The sequence below is a fragment of the Carettochelys insculpta genome, chromosome 2 (assembly GCF_033958435.1).
Source record: "Carettochelys insculpta isolate YL-2023 chromosome 2, ASM3395843v1, whole genome shotgun sequence".
In the NCBI taxonomy this organism is placed as follows: Eukaryota; Metazoa; Chordata; order Testudines; family Carettochelyidae; genus Carettochelys; species Carettochelys insculpta.
In genome coordinates, this window is record NC_134138.1 from 267,687,646 (window position 1) to 267,700,092 (window position 12,447).

The 12,447-nt window shown below is 44.7% G+C and overlaps 1 protein-coding gene across 2 annotated transcripts in view; it reads left to right on the top strand.

Annotated features, from left to right (window-relative positions):
- Window positions 1–6,540, top strand: part of EXOG (exo/endonuclease G) — a 36,785-nt gene extending 30,245 nt beyond the window's left edge. Inside the window, exon 6 of one of the 2 annotated variants that reach the window (XM_074985120.1) lies at window positions 1,673–6,537. In XM_074985120.1, coding sequence (XP_074841221.1) covers window positions 1,673–2,134 — 462 coding nt within the window. In that variant the 3' untranslated portion in view covers window positions 2,135–6,537. Of the gene's footprint in view, window positions 1–1,672 lie in introns of both variants that reach the window. The other variant, XM_074985121.1, reaches the window with a different exon arrangement.
- The last annotated feature ends 5,907 nt before the right edge of the window (window positions 6,541–12,447 follow it).

The following is a 12,447-nucleotide window of genomic DNA, read 5'->3' on the forward strand; positions in this document are numbered from 1 at the left end:
TGGGGACCATGCAGTACCTATGGCCCAGTCTGTACTATAAAGTTAAGTCAACCAAAGGCGACTTGAATCAACCTAGTTGTGCATGTGCCTCCAGCAAAGTGTGCCCCACATCCATGTAAGCACCAGCACAGTAACCCTCCCCACCAACCAAATGACACACAATTACCACTGATTCAGGGAATCACAGATGCAGCATGACCTTAACGTGTCTCCAGCAATTGACACACTGTGTAGAATGCCCATGCCCAGTGGTCACAGAAAGCAGAACCTCACCCCAGCACCCTTTAAAACTCCCCACGTAGTTTTTGATATGCCGTATCCTAACTGCTCACTTTAGCGAGCACACCTCCAAGCTCACCTTTGCTCTTTGCAGTTGACTGTCAGACTGTGCTCGCTGTGTGGAGAGCTACTAGATACACTTCTGCCTGGAGAAGGCAAGAACTGATGGATCTCCTGGTCCTATGGGAAGAGGAGAATGTGCAGGAACAGCTGTGGAAACATTAACATCTAGGAGCAAGTCATATGGCTGTTAGTAAAAAGGAAGTCATTGGCACAGATGGGAATACAGATCAGCTGCTTTTGTAGATGTCTGTTGTCTCTGCACCCATACACCAAGTTAGAACCCTCTTTGTTTTTAGTTTACAGTGGAACCCTGAGATATGCACACTAAGCCCAGAGCAGAGGCCAGCTCCCCGCCACTCAGAGGAGCAGGGAAGCTGACCAGTGCTGCTGTGCTGCTTGGTTTTCCGGCATCTATGAGTGGTGGGCAGCTGGGAGCCAGGCATCAGCTCCCCACCACTCACAGGAGCGGGGAAACTGATCAGCGCAACTGTATTGATCAGTTTCCTGGCTCCTGTCAGGGGCAGCAGCCAACTGGGCTGCCGCCACTGATAGAAGTTTCCCCACCCCTGTCAGTGGCAGCAGCCAAGAGCCTGATTCTTGACTGTTGACACTGACAGGAGTGGCTGTCGCCCATGACAGGAGCAGGGAAACTGCTCCTGTCAGGGGCAGCAGCCTGATTCTCACTGACCCTGGCAGGAGTGGCTGCCCGGCACCTGTCCAGGGTGGCAGCCTGACTCATGGGTGCTGCCACTGAAAGGAGAGGGGAAACTGACCAGTACAGCATCGTCAGTTTCCCCTCTCCTGTGAGTAGTGGGTAGCCCAGAGCCAGGCTCTTGGCTGCCCACCATTCACAGGAGACAGGAAACTGACCAGCAGTGCTGCATTGGTCAGTTTCCTGGCTCCCTCAAGTTATGCGAAATTTGACTTACGCAGGGTTGCACAAGAACACAATCTTGGCGTAAGTTGGGGGTCTACTGTAATGGAAAATCAGTCGTACAGGGTTGCCTTAGCATGTCAGGATGAGATGGACCAATACAATGTTCTGGAAAAAATCTCCTTCAAACCACATCCAAACGTCCGTGCAGCTTCCTCCAGTGTGGTCTCTGCCATATTCCTGTGTCTCTGCCCACCACTGAGTATAGGAGTCGAGATAAGAGTTACAAAGTGATTGGTACAGACAGAGCACACTATAGCTGCATATAGTTTTCATGATCTTCTTGGTGCTTAGTTATACACTGTCTGCTGATTGTAGCTCATTTCCAAATGTTGTAGGATTAGGCCTAGTTTCCTGTTCAGATGCATATCGCTAATGTGACTATTTTGTTACTAGGTAATCGGCAAGGATGATGTGGCTGTGCCATCACACCTCTACAAGGTGATTCTCGCCAGGCGAAGCAAAATGTCCTCAGAGCCCCTCGTGCTGGGGGCCTTTGTAGTGCCCAACAATCCCATAGGCTTCGATCACCAGCTACCTGAATTTCAAGTGAATATTGAAGACCTGGAGAAAATGTCAGGGGTGGTTTTCTTCCCACAGGTGGACAAAACCAAAGATGTTAAAAATATCTGTGATGTAGACACCTGTAAACTGATGGAGTTTGATGAGTTTACATTGTACATGGCCACCCGGAAAGTTCAGAGTGCCAGAACGCTGCACAAGCTGGAAAAAGTCATGTCAGAATTAAGGGAGAAGGGAATTGAGCCCGACGAATATCTGGTAGAGCTTTACAAGAAGAAGGAGAAGGAACTAGCACAGCAAAAGCAAAAGGAAGCTAGAGAAGGGAGAGCTGGTTGAGTGTGGGTTTCAGAAAATATGCAGGAATATTCCTAGCTCAGAAAGGAGGCATGTGCGCACACAGTTTGGCTTTCATGATTTGGCCTTTTTAGAAAAGAAAAGGTGGAAACAATTAAACATTGGATTTTAGGGTAAGGTTCGTTCTCTTGTAACATGATGTATGTGTGATTTGCTACAGTGCTGTGGGGAAAGTGAAAATTAGCCTTTCCTGGCATGTTTGGGTCCTGGGGCCTCTGGAACAGAGTACTGTTTTCTAAGCCAGATGTCAGAGTGGAGGTTTGTATGAAATCCCTTCTAGGAGTAGTATAAAAATAAACAATAGACACCTTGTGAATATAACTGGTCTACATGCAACTTACCCTATTGTAATTCAATACAAAGCCTGTAGCATGTCTGGTGTTCCTGTGTGGTAGGATTTGTTGTTTGTTTCCTTTTTTATAAAATAAAAACAAACATGACTCTTTTTCTTGGTGGATTTTTTAAAATCCAGGAACATTTATATCCATGTCTAGTCAGTGGCCAATCCCTCTCTGATTTCAGAGAGGCCAGGATTTCACCCATTCATTTTATAAAGTATAATGTATGCATAGTACATCGCAACACAGCAGCCTATCTCACCTCTTCAGCTCCAAGAGGCAGCAAAATGCTTGGCTTGGAATCCCCTTCAGGATTGTACTTGGTAAATACACAATTCAGCAGGATATTGGGGGGCACATTATACCCCCATGATTCCCCAGGGAAAGGGGATTAGACAGACAGACTTACATAAGCTGCTGCCAGCAAGGTTTAGGGCCAGTCTACTCATCAAAACAGCCATAGGAAGGGTAAGAGCCTCACAACTATCTGTAAAGGAGGATTCTTCTGGGGAGAAGCAGTTTGCTTTTGCTCACATGTTTTAGCATAAATGTAAATCTACATGTATCTAATACATAATAGGCAGCCCTGTGCTGATAGAGGGTGAGGCCTGCAGTTTTTGTGGCTCCAGGCTCCTGTTGGCAGGTCTGTAAAGGGGAAGAAGGAATTCAGGGATGAATTGTGGCTCTGTTTTATTCCTAACAAGCATTCCTATAAAATCCATAAACTCTCCCTTCTGGTCTAGTAAAGCCATATGGTATGTCAGCCTCATGAGCAGCAAATGCAAAGGCAGCAGGTATCCCCTTCAGCTGCGAGAGATGCCTAAAACCAAACTGTTCAGAGAACACTGTAAACTGTTATTCTGTTGCCAGAGTAAAATATCAGCAACAGTAGTATAGTACATGCATCTGATGAAGTGGGTCTTTGCCCACAAAAGTTATGCTCCAAAATATCTGGTAGTCTATAAGGTGCCACAGGATTTCATGTTGTTTTTATAGCACATACAGTAAACCCTCCTTATAATGGACTAGTGGTGGGTGGGTTGTCCATTATTACCAAAAGTCTGTTAAATGTGAGGGATTACTGCCCCACCCTCAAAACACAACAGAAAAAACCCTGCCACTCACCAGAGCCACTGCTGCTGGAGGAGCTGCCAGACCCAGCTGTGGCTGAGACCCTGCTGCTGTGCCTGGCTGGAGGCGCCATGCCGCCTGGAGGAACTGCCGCCACCATGAGCTCCTCCCATCAGGAGTGGGCATATATGCAAGTGCCCTCTGCCCATGTACGCATCCCACTCGTGGTGGGAGAAGTGCATGGTAGCACCAGCAGAGGTGACAGTGGTTCCTCCAGGTTGCAGCAGCAGTAAGTCCTCTTTTTTGGAGTAGGGGGATTTAGGATTTTATGGACTTCAGGCACAATGGGGGACATCCGTTGTTCCTGAGGTCTGCTAAATCAGGGTGTGTAAAGTCAAAGATTTACTGTACTTTCTTATGGGAGCAGGGAGCACACAGCAGCTGCTCTATTTCAGGTCCTGCTGCAGGTCTTACATACCCCCTTGAATTCTTGCAGGGCCCAGCTAGCATGATTTTCATGTCAGAGGGCTCACTGCATAGTTTTTCAGCTCCACCTGAGTGCAGTCATTGCTCCTAAATACAGGAAGAGGACCATAAGCCCAGGATATATAATAGGTTTGTCAAATGATTTGAAAATTAACTGTGAGATTTAAAAAAACTGTAATTAATCATCATCTTATTTAAATAGCAGTATTATATTAATTTTTGTATGTTCTACACTTTCAAATATATTGATTTCAGTCACAACACAATACCAAGTGTACAGTGCTCTTTAAATTTACTTTTCATTATAAATATTTGCACTGTAAAAACAAATGAAATACTACTTTGCAGTTCACCAAATACAAGTACTCTAATGCAATTGCTTTATCATGAAAATTGAACTTAAACATGTAGAATTATGTGTCAATAATAGCATTCACAATAAAGCAATGTAAAACTCATACAGTATTTTGTATGTAATGTCACCTGTTTTGAATTTCTATCAAGTAGAACCCACCATCAGTATGGATGTCTTCTGGAATGGTGTTTGAACAGGAAGGGACATGTGAATCTTCAGAGCATCTAGCACATAAATACCTTACAATACCAGCTACTAGTGCCATGTGAATGCCTGTTGTCACTTTCAGATGATATTGTAAATAAGAAGCAGGTGGTATTGTCTACCATGAATGTAAACAAACTTGTTTGTCTTAGTGATTGGCTGAACAAGAAGTAGGACTTAGTGGACTTGCAGGAGCTAAAGCTTTATATTGCTTTATTTCTGAATGTAATTATGTAACAAAAATATTTGCATTTGTAAATTGCACTTCCACAGTAAAGAGATTTCACTACCATACTTGTATTTGATTAATTGAAAAATACATTTTCTTTTGTGTATCATTTTTACAGCACAGATGGTTGTAATAAAAATAATATCAAGTGAGCACTGTACACATTGTATTCTGCATTCTAATTGAAATCAATGTATTTGAAAATGTAGAAAAACAGCCAAATATTTAATGTTTCAATTGGCATTCTATTGTTTAACAGTATGATTAAAGCTGTGATTAGTCACAATTTTTTAAATCAAAATTAATCTTTTGAGTTAATCGTATGAGTTAACTGTGATTAATCAAAAACCCTCATAAATATCTAGTTCTGGCCTCACAAAAACACATCCCTATCTGGTGCAAGCCAAAGAATACAATCATATGCATTTACTTTGCTCATTTCACAAATTGAGGTGATAATGTTGGTGACTGTAACAAAACTTATTAATAGTCCCTCCTTGTAATGAGGGTTTCCAAGGGAAACAGAAAATATATCACAAATAATGACTTTCCTTGGCTTTTTTTTCTCCTAAGTATAAATTACTACCTGATACTCTCTAAGCCATATACAGTACTGTTAGTAGCAATGAGTGGTTGTCAAAATTCATCATGCTGTTAAATGCTAATGCCTTTACAAGAGCTTCTGTAATATCCTCTCTAATTTCCCAACCTTACCCATCACCTGGGCCCACCATAATCCCTAGCTTTTTTTGAAGAATGTATAAACCACCACATTATTGAAAATGTCTGAGCCTGATAAAAATCAATGATGGCAAGTGCTAACGTTGGTTTGCTTTGGGTTTCTCTCGGTGTTGGCCTCTAAGGCTAATGTAAGTGAGTTGTAGGGTGATGCCATCTAAACCATTTGCAATCTGATACAGGCACTTCCTGATTGCTGCTCACCAGCGTTCTCACAGACCTCGATTTCAGCATTTGTGAGTTGGTAAACAACATGTTTTCAATGGCGAATATGCAGACACTAATAAAAGGAGAATTTGTTCTCTGTATCCCTTTTCCTTTTGAATGTAGTGCTGCTTACTAGCATGCACTGTAATCCAGCATCATCATTTCAACTTTTTAATGGAATGGGGCATTCTATTAATGACCTAAAGGTATGTGTGTTACTGAAAAAAACCTTTCGCACCGTTCTTCAAAGAGAAACAGCCAAGCTGGCTTTTATATTCAAATTCAGCACATTAACATGTGGTTTAAACCAGGATGGGAACTTTCTGAGTTGCTGTAGGGGCTCGTCTGCATACTTGGCTTAATCTAATTCTTAACCTTCCCCCCCCACCCCTCCACTCTCTGATTTGCTCACCTTGATCATTTTTTTCAGATTTGTCCTCCTTGCTTACTGTTTTTGGTTCTCTGTGCCTTAAATACTGAGTCTGTTCTGGTCTGGCTATGGTCTGAAGAAGCGGGTCTGTCCCACGAAAGCTCACCTAATAAACAATTTTGCTTGTCTTTAAGTGCTACTTGACTGCTTTTTGTTTCACTTTGTGGTTGGCAGGGATATGAGATATGAATGCAGTTCTGATATTTGGCCTTTAGGGGGCAGTTGAAATCTATATGAGATGTGGCTACTGTCTGTTCCAAATGCATATAAACTTTAACGGGATGAATGTTTTATGGAGTATTCAAGTGAACTAGCTGTAAATAACAAAGACACTTAGGTGTTGTTTTCTGCTATGCTAACAACTATCTTTCCTGCTTGTAATGCTACCATACCCCTTTTTAAAAAGAATTATGATTTCCTGTATTACGTCAGGCAGTAGTGCACAGTGCAAGCTGGATGAAGAGGGTTGTGGAAATAACATACTTGTACTAGACTTACCAGTGGTGGTGATGTATCCATTTTGTATGTCTGGCTCTAAACCAAGTCCAAATCTAGCTTTTTTAGGCATGTAATTGAAAATGACTATATTACAATTAATATACAACGTGAATGCTTTGTAACGCTTTAGTTTGTACCTGTCTGTGCAATGCCCTGGGGGATATTTTTTAAACTGCCCTTTTATTTCTCTAGGCGTTAGTTCATATCCCAGTTGTGATTTGTATTTTAATGCCAAGAGGACCCCAACTGACAACATAGTAAGAAACAATCCCTGGCCTGGGTTTATGCTCTAACTGGTAAGGCACACAAAAGCTGGGAGAGGAACCAAAAGCACAGAAAAGTGAAGTGACTCCCCCCCATTTAAGCCTGTGTCTTTAGAAAAATCTAACTGTCAAGTCTGTCAGTCATGCAGTGGAGCTTGGTAGGAACTGTATATAAACTCCAAAATGCTCTGCAGGTGACCTGACCCAGCGGGGGAGTGAGGAGCAATTTTGCTGTTATTTTTGAATTGTCTTCTCCGGCATTCACGCAGCCATGCAGATCAGCAACCAGCAGGGATGTAGGAAATGTTCGTTTCTGTGCTTCGGGTCTATCTAATCAGCCCCACCTACATGGATCTGGAGGAGCCAGGTCTCGTATGTTCTCTAACAGCCTGTGCAATTAATGGAGTAGCTGCTGTTGCCATAAGGTGGATTAAAACAATGGTCCTCAAGCAGGGGACATACAGCTCTTCCAGAGGGTGCATTACCTTAGTGTTTCTCAACCTTTTTATGAATAAAAAAACTGACTTATTTTATGGTCATCTAATTTACTTACCCTTTTTGCACAATCATAAATACGATGGCAAGTTTATTGCCTGTGGGCAATTTTTTCCTACCAACCACTTATGATTAAATTGTTTAAAGAAATGTGTTACAATGGTAGAAAAAAATTGTGTGTCTGAAAATTGTAGGTGTATGTATATATATTTAAAGGGGTTCTTTATGAGAAAAGGTTGAGGAACACTGATGAAATCACGGAACAGCAGCTCAGAGAACTTACCTAAAATTACCAGCAGTGTGTATTTTGCACTTCCGTGTTTGCTATGTTGTGTTCACTATACATACGCAAGTAAAAGCCCGTTCTCCCACAGGGAGCACTCAAACGTGTTCCATACACCCTTCATGTAGCTTGTAGGGCACTTTGTCCCACCCACTGGGTGTAAAATCAGCAGCTTTGGCCACATATTAGTCCCAAAATAATCACTTCAAAAAGCTGAATGAAATTACTTTGTACATGTTAGGTGGAGAGGCATAATGGGTGGCAGGCCCACTTCACTGCCTGTTTTCCATGGGCGAGGAGCAAAGCTCCTAAGGCTCTTGAGTTCAGGGCTAATGTTGTTTAAGAAACAGGGACATGGATTGTTACCCAAACACAAATTTGAGCCATTGTGCAAAGGCTAAATAATTTCCAAAGCAGGAGGGAATAAAGGCCATTACAAACTCCTGCTGAGGCCTCTCTCAGCAAGTTGTGCTGTGCAGCTAACTTGGGCATGCTTGCGGCTAGGGAGCTGGGAGAAAGGCAAGCAAGCCAGCCAGCCTGCTAGGGCATTCATCTTGCCATGGGCCCCCCACTGTACAGCTAACAGTCTTGAATCTGTCTCGCTGTGTGCAGATGCATCCATCGGGCATAAAGCACCTTAGGGAATCTAACCAGCACCTGCCAGCCGGTCTCTCTTTTCCACTCAGCTGGCCAGGTTGACTGAGGCTGCAGCCTGCAACTCAGATGCATCAAACCGTCCACAAACATACCTGGCTAGTGAAAACTGCGGGGATGGGCAGCAAAAGACCCATGGGCAAGGTTGGGGAGGCCCTGGCCAGCATTCCTGAAAGAGGTGGGACCTCAGATGTCAAGGGCAGGGCTTTTCCCCAGCCAGTCCTGAGAGCTGCTTGGAGTGCACCATGCAGTGCTCCAGCAGTGAATTAAAGAGCCTGGGGTTTTAGCTGCTTCTGCTCCTGTGGTAGTGGTGGAGGTGGACAGGAGCCTGGGCCCTTCTGAATTGCCAGGCTGTGGGGTAACTGCCCACCTCCTGCCTACCCCAGCGGTGGGCCTGGGCTCAATTCATTAGGGCAGGTTTTCAGCTGGTATAAAGTATATATAGTGTCACTGATGCTCCTGTTTATACCATCTTTTTAGGCACTGGTCCAAACTCTGTAAGGGGCTTTGGGATGCCCTGACAGGCTTAGAAGGGCACGGTGCTGATTGTAGTTTAAACAAACAAGGGAAATGAAGCTGAATCAAACTCACAGATGGGTTCCAACAGTAGGGCTCAGATTCCAAGAAATGTTTCCAGTGTTCTGTGGCCTAACTCTGTTTCCAACTAAATCATCAGAGAGTGAAGCTGCTTAGGGCAGGGACAGGAGATTTTAGCTCTGCCAGTGGCTTGCTGTGTGTGACACTTCCCTGCTCACAGTATCGCCCGCCCCACCCCCAAAAAAGAGTGCTCTGTCCTTTGAAAAGCAGTTAGAGACCTTTCTCTGGCTATCCTGCTGTCGAGGGGTTAGATGTGATCATGCCATGAAATGCCTGTAAATCCATTTCCTGATTTACACCAGTAAATTTAAAGTGCACTGAAATGCGACCCCAGCGTAACTGAGCAAGTTGGCTATATAAAGAGATTTAAACTTGAGTTTGATGATACAACAAAATTGAAAACATGCAAACCAAGCTAAAATCGTGAAACGTTTAAATAGGGAAAGGTAGGCAAAAATCTGACCTAGACTGTACTGCTAGAGTGCAAGCAGACAAACTGTTCCCCTCAGCCATCAGCTACTCTCTGCCATTAAAACTTGGCGTACTTCAGAGCCAGCTGAGTGACCTTTTGCAACTGTTAATGCTCCCTCAGGAGGCCTACTGCATTCTAGGCAGAGCAGTCAGGCAATTGGAAGATATCTCTGCATTCCCATGTGCCATGGGAGGGACCTCTGCACCTGCCGCATGAGGGGACCAGTTATGGATGGGCAGGGGCCATAAGAATTGGCATATGGATCAGAGAAGAGACCCATGTAGTCCAGGATCCTGTATCCATAGAGAAGATTGAGGCCTGAGGGGTATGGACATTGTTCCCTGGCTCATCTCCTTGCGTAAAGCTCTGTTGGTTATGGAATTTCGTGCTTTGCAAGAACTCTTACCTGTGCAGTTCTGGGGGAAGCGTATTTACCAGTAACAGACTTGGGTTGTGTGGGTATGGGGGGGTGGGGGTGGGCATAACTTTACACCTGACTCTAGGTCAGCTCAAGGGACAGCATTCAGAGGCTAGACTCTCAGCTGGTGTTCAACCCACATGCAGGGTGCTGATCTATTCTGGGCTACCTAGAGGTTAGACTCAACTACTGGGCTTGGCTAACACGGCTAGGTTTCTGTTTGCCAGTAGCTTGAAGTGGGTGACAAGGGATGGCTCACTTGAGGGTTGCTTGTTCTGTTCATTCCCTCTGGGACTGGCCACACCAGCAGAGAGAGTCCTGGGCTAACTGGACCTTTGGTCTGGCCCCACATGGCTCTCCAGTAAACATGGCAACGTACTTTACAGTCTCTAGGTCCCAAGTTCAATCTCTGCCAAGGACCCATGCGTGGGCTTTGCTGTATAGGTGTAGCTCTCTGCTATGCCAGTTTACATCAGCTGCCATCTAGAGTACAGACCCAGGATTTCGGTTTTGACCACTCTCTGCTCCCAGTAAGTGTGTCCTGCTCTCACTTAGCACCCTGGCTATAATGAGGAAAGAGGAGGAAGACTCCATATTTATTTGCTGTGCAGAGATGCCTGTGCCAGCATTACAACATCCTAGTGGTGTCGTATTTTTCAGATACCCAGAGGCCGAGGTGGCGTTGACTAAGAAAATGCTGTAAATAGTTCACCGACTCAGTTAGAGAACAACCCAGGCAATTGTTTCTTGTGCCTTAAGGTAGGTGATCACTTATTGGTCCTCTGTGAGTTTTTCACAGATTCTGTTTCCAGTGGAATGAGCATAACATGTAAATCCCCAGCTAGAGACTAAGGGCAGTATTTGCCTCCTCTGAGGTACACAGCGGAGCCTGATACCAATCCTCACTCTCTTGCTGTGGTGGAGACTCCTATGGCTGTGAACAGAAGAAAATGTGCTCTGAATAAAAGTGAAATATTCAGGAGAAGAAAGCCCCGTGGATCTGAGAGGAGAATAGTGGCCCATCTGATTTGTAAAAAAAATTCAGATGTTTATCAATAATTGCTTATCAATAATTGTTTATCAATAATTAAATCTTCCAGATCTACTGGCCGTACACCATCAACAACCAAGACCTGTGGCAACTGACTCACCAACTTCCTGCCGAAGAAGAAATCAGGAAGAGAAGATGACGAAGGATTGGACATACTCTTAGAAAACCAATCACCAACATCATAAGGCAAGCCTTAAATTGGAATCCACAAGGAAATAAGAGAGGGAGCCCAAGAAACACCTGGCACAGAGACCTGAAGGCAAACGTTAAAAGACAGGATACACCTGGTTAGAATTGGAAAAGATCACCCAGGACAGTGGACGCTGGTGAATGGTTTTCAATGGCCTATGCACCAAGGTGTAGGAGTGGAAGAGGTTTACTGGTACTGGCTAGGTCATCACTAGACAACACATGTATGACAGTAGCACTCAGAAGCCCCAACTGGTGCCTAAACATCACATCCCACCAGGTGCTGTGCAAACAAGGTGACTCCTGCCCTGAAAAGCTTACCATCTAAGGACTTGTCTGTTGTGGAGATTAGTCCTGAGTCAGCAGTCAGTGCTTGACAGCTGGTGAAGCTGCCTGGATGCAAACCTGCAGAGCCAAGAAGGAAAGCCATGATGTGCCAACCACATTCCAAGCACTGATGAAATCTACTGGGGACATCAGCTTTGCTTGTGTACACATGCAGGTTGCAGGGCTGCGGTGGCATGGTGGCTGGCCGTAAGTGATGGAACCAGGGCTGATTCCTAACATACCCAAGAGGTAACATTTTCAAAAACAGATACCTGATTTTGGGGCCTGAGCCCTGGCTTGCACCTGAAACTTCAGCTGCCCTAGCTACATCACATAGGAGTGTGCATGACAAGCTCACACTTCACAGAGATGTGGGTAAGCTGACCCAAGCCCTGTTGCACACACTGCTAAGCTGATGGACAAATTCTTCTGTCCACCTAGCTACTGCCTCTCTAGGGCTATGTCTACACTAGCCAAAGACTTCGAAATGGCCATGCAAATGGCTATTTCGAAGTTTACTAATGAAGCGCTGAAATACATATTCAGCGCTTCATTAGCATGCGGGCGGCTGCAGCACTTCGAAATTGATGCAGCTGGCGGCCGCGCGGCTCATCCAGACAGGGCTCCTTTTCGAAAGGACCCTGCCTACTTTGAAGTCCCCTTATTCCCATCTGCTCATAGGAGTAAGGGGACTTCGAAGTCGGGTCCTTTCGAAAAGGAGCCCCGTCTGGACAAGCTGCGCAGCAGTGAGCTGCGTCAATTTCGAAGTGCCGCGGCCGCCCACATGCTAATGAGGCACTGAATATGTATTTCAGCGCTTCATTAGTAAACTTCGAAATGGACATTTGCATGGCCATTTCGAAGTCTTTGGCTAGTGTAGACACGGCCTAGGAGGTGGATTTACTACAGTGTTGGAAAACCCCTCTCCTCCATCATTGTCAGGAGCGTCTACGTTATGTCGCAAGAGTTGCACCACGTTACCACTTGTAG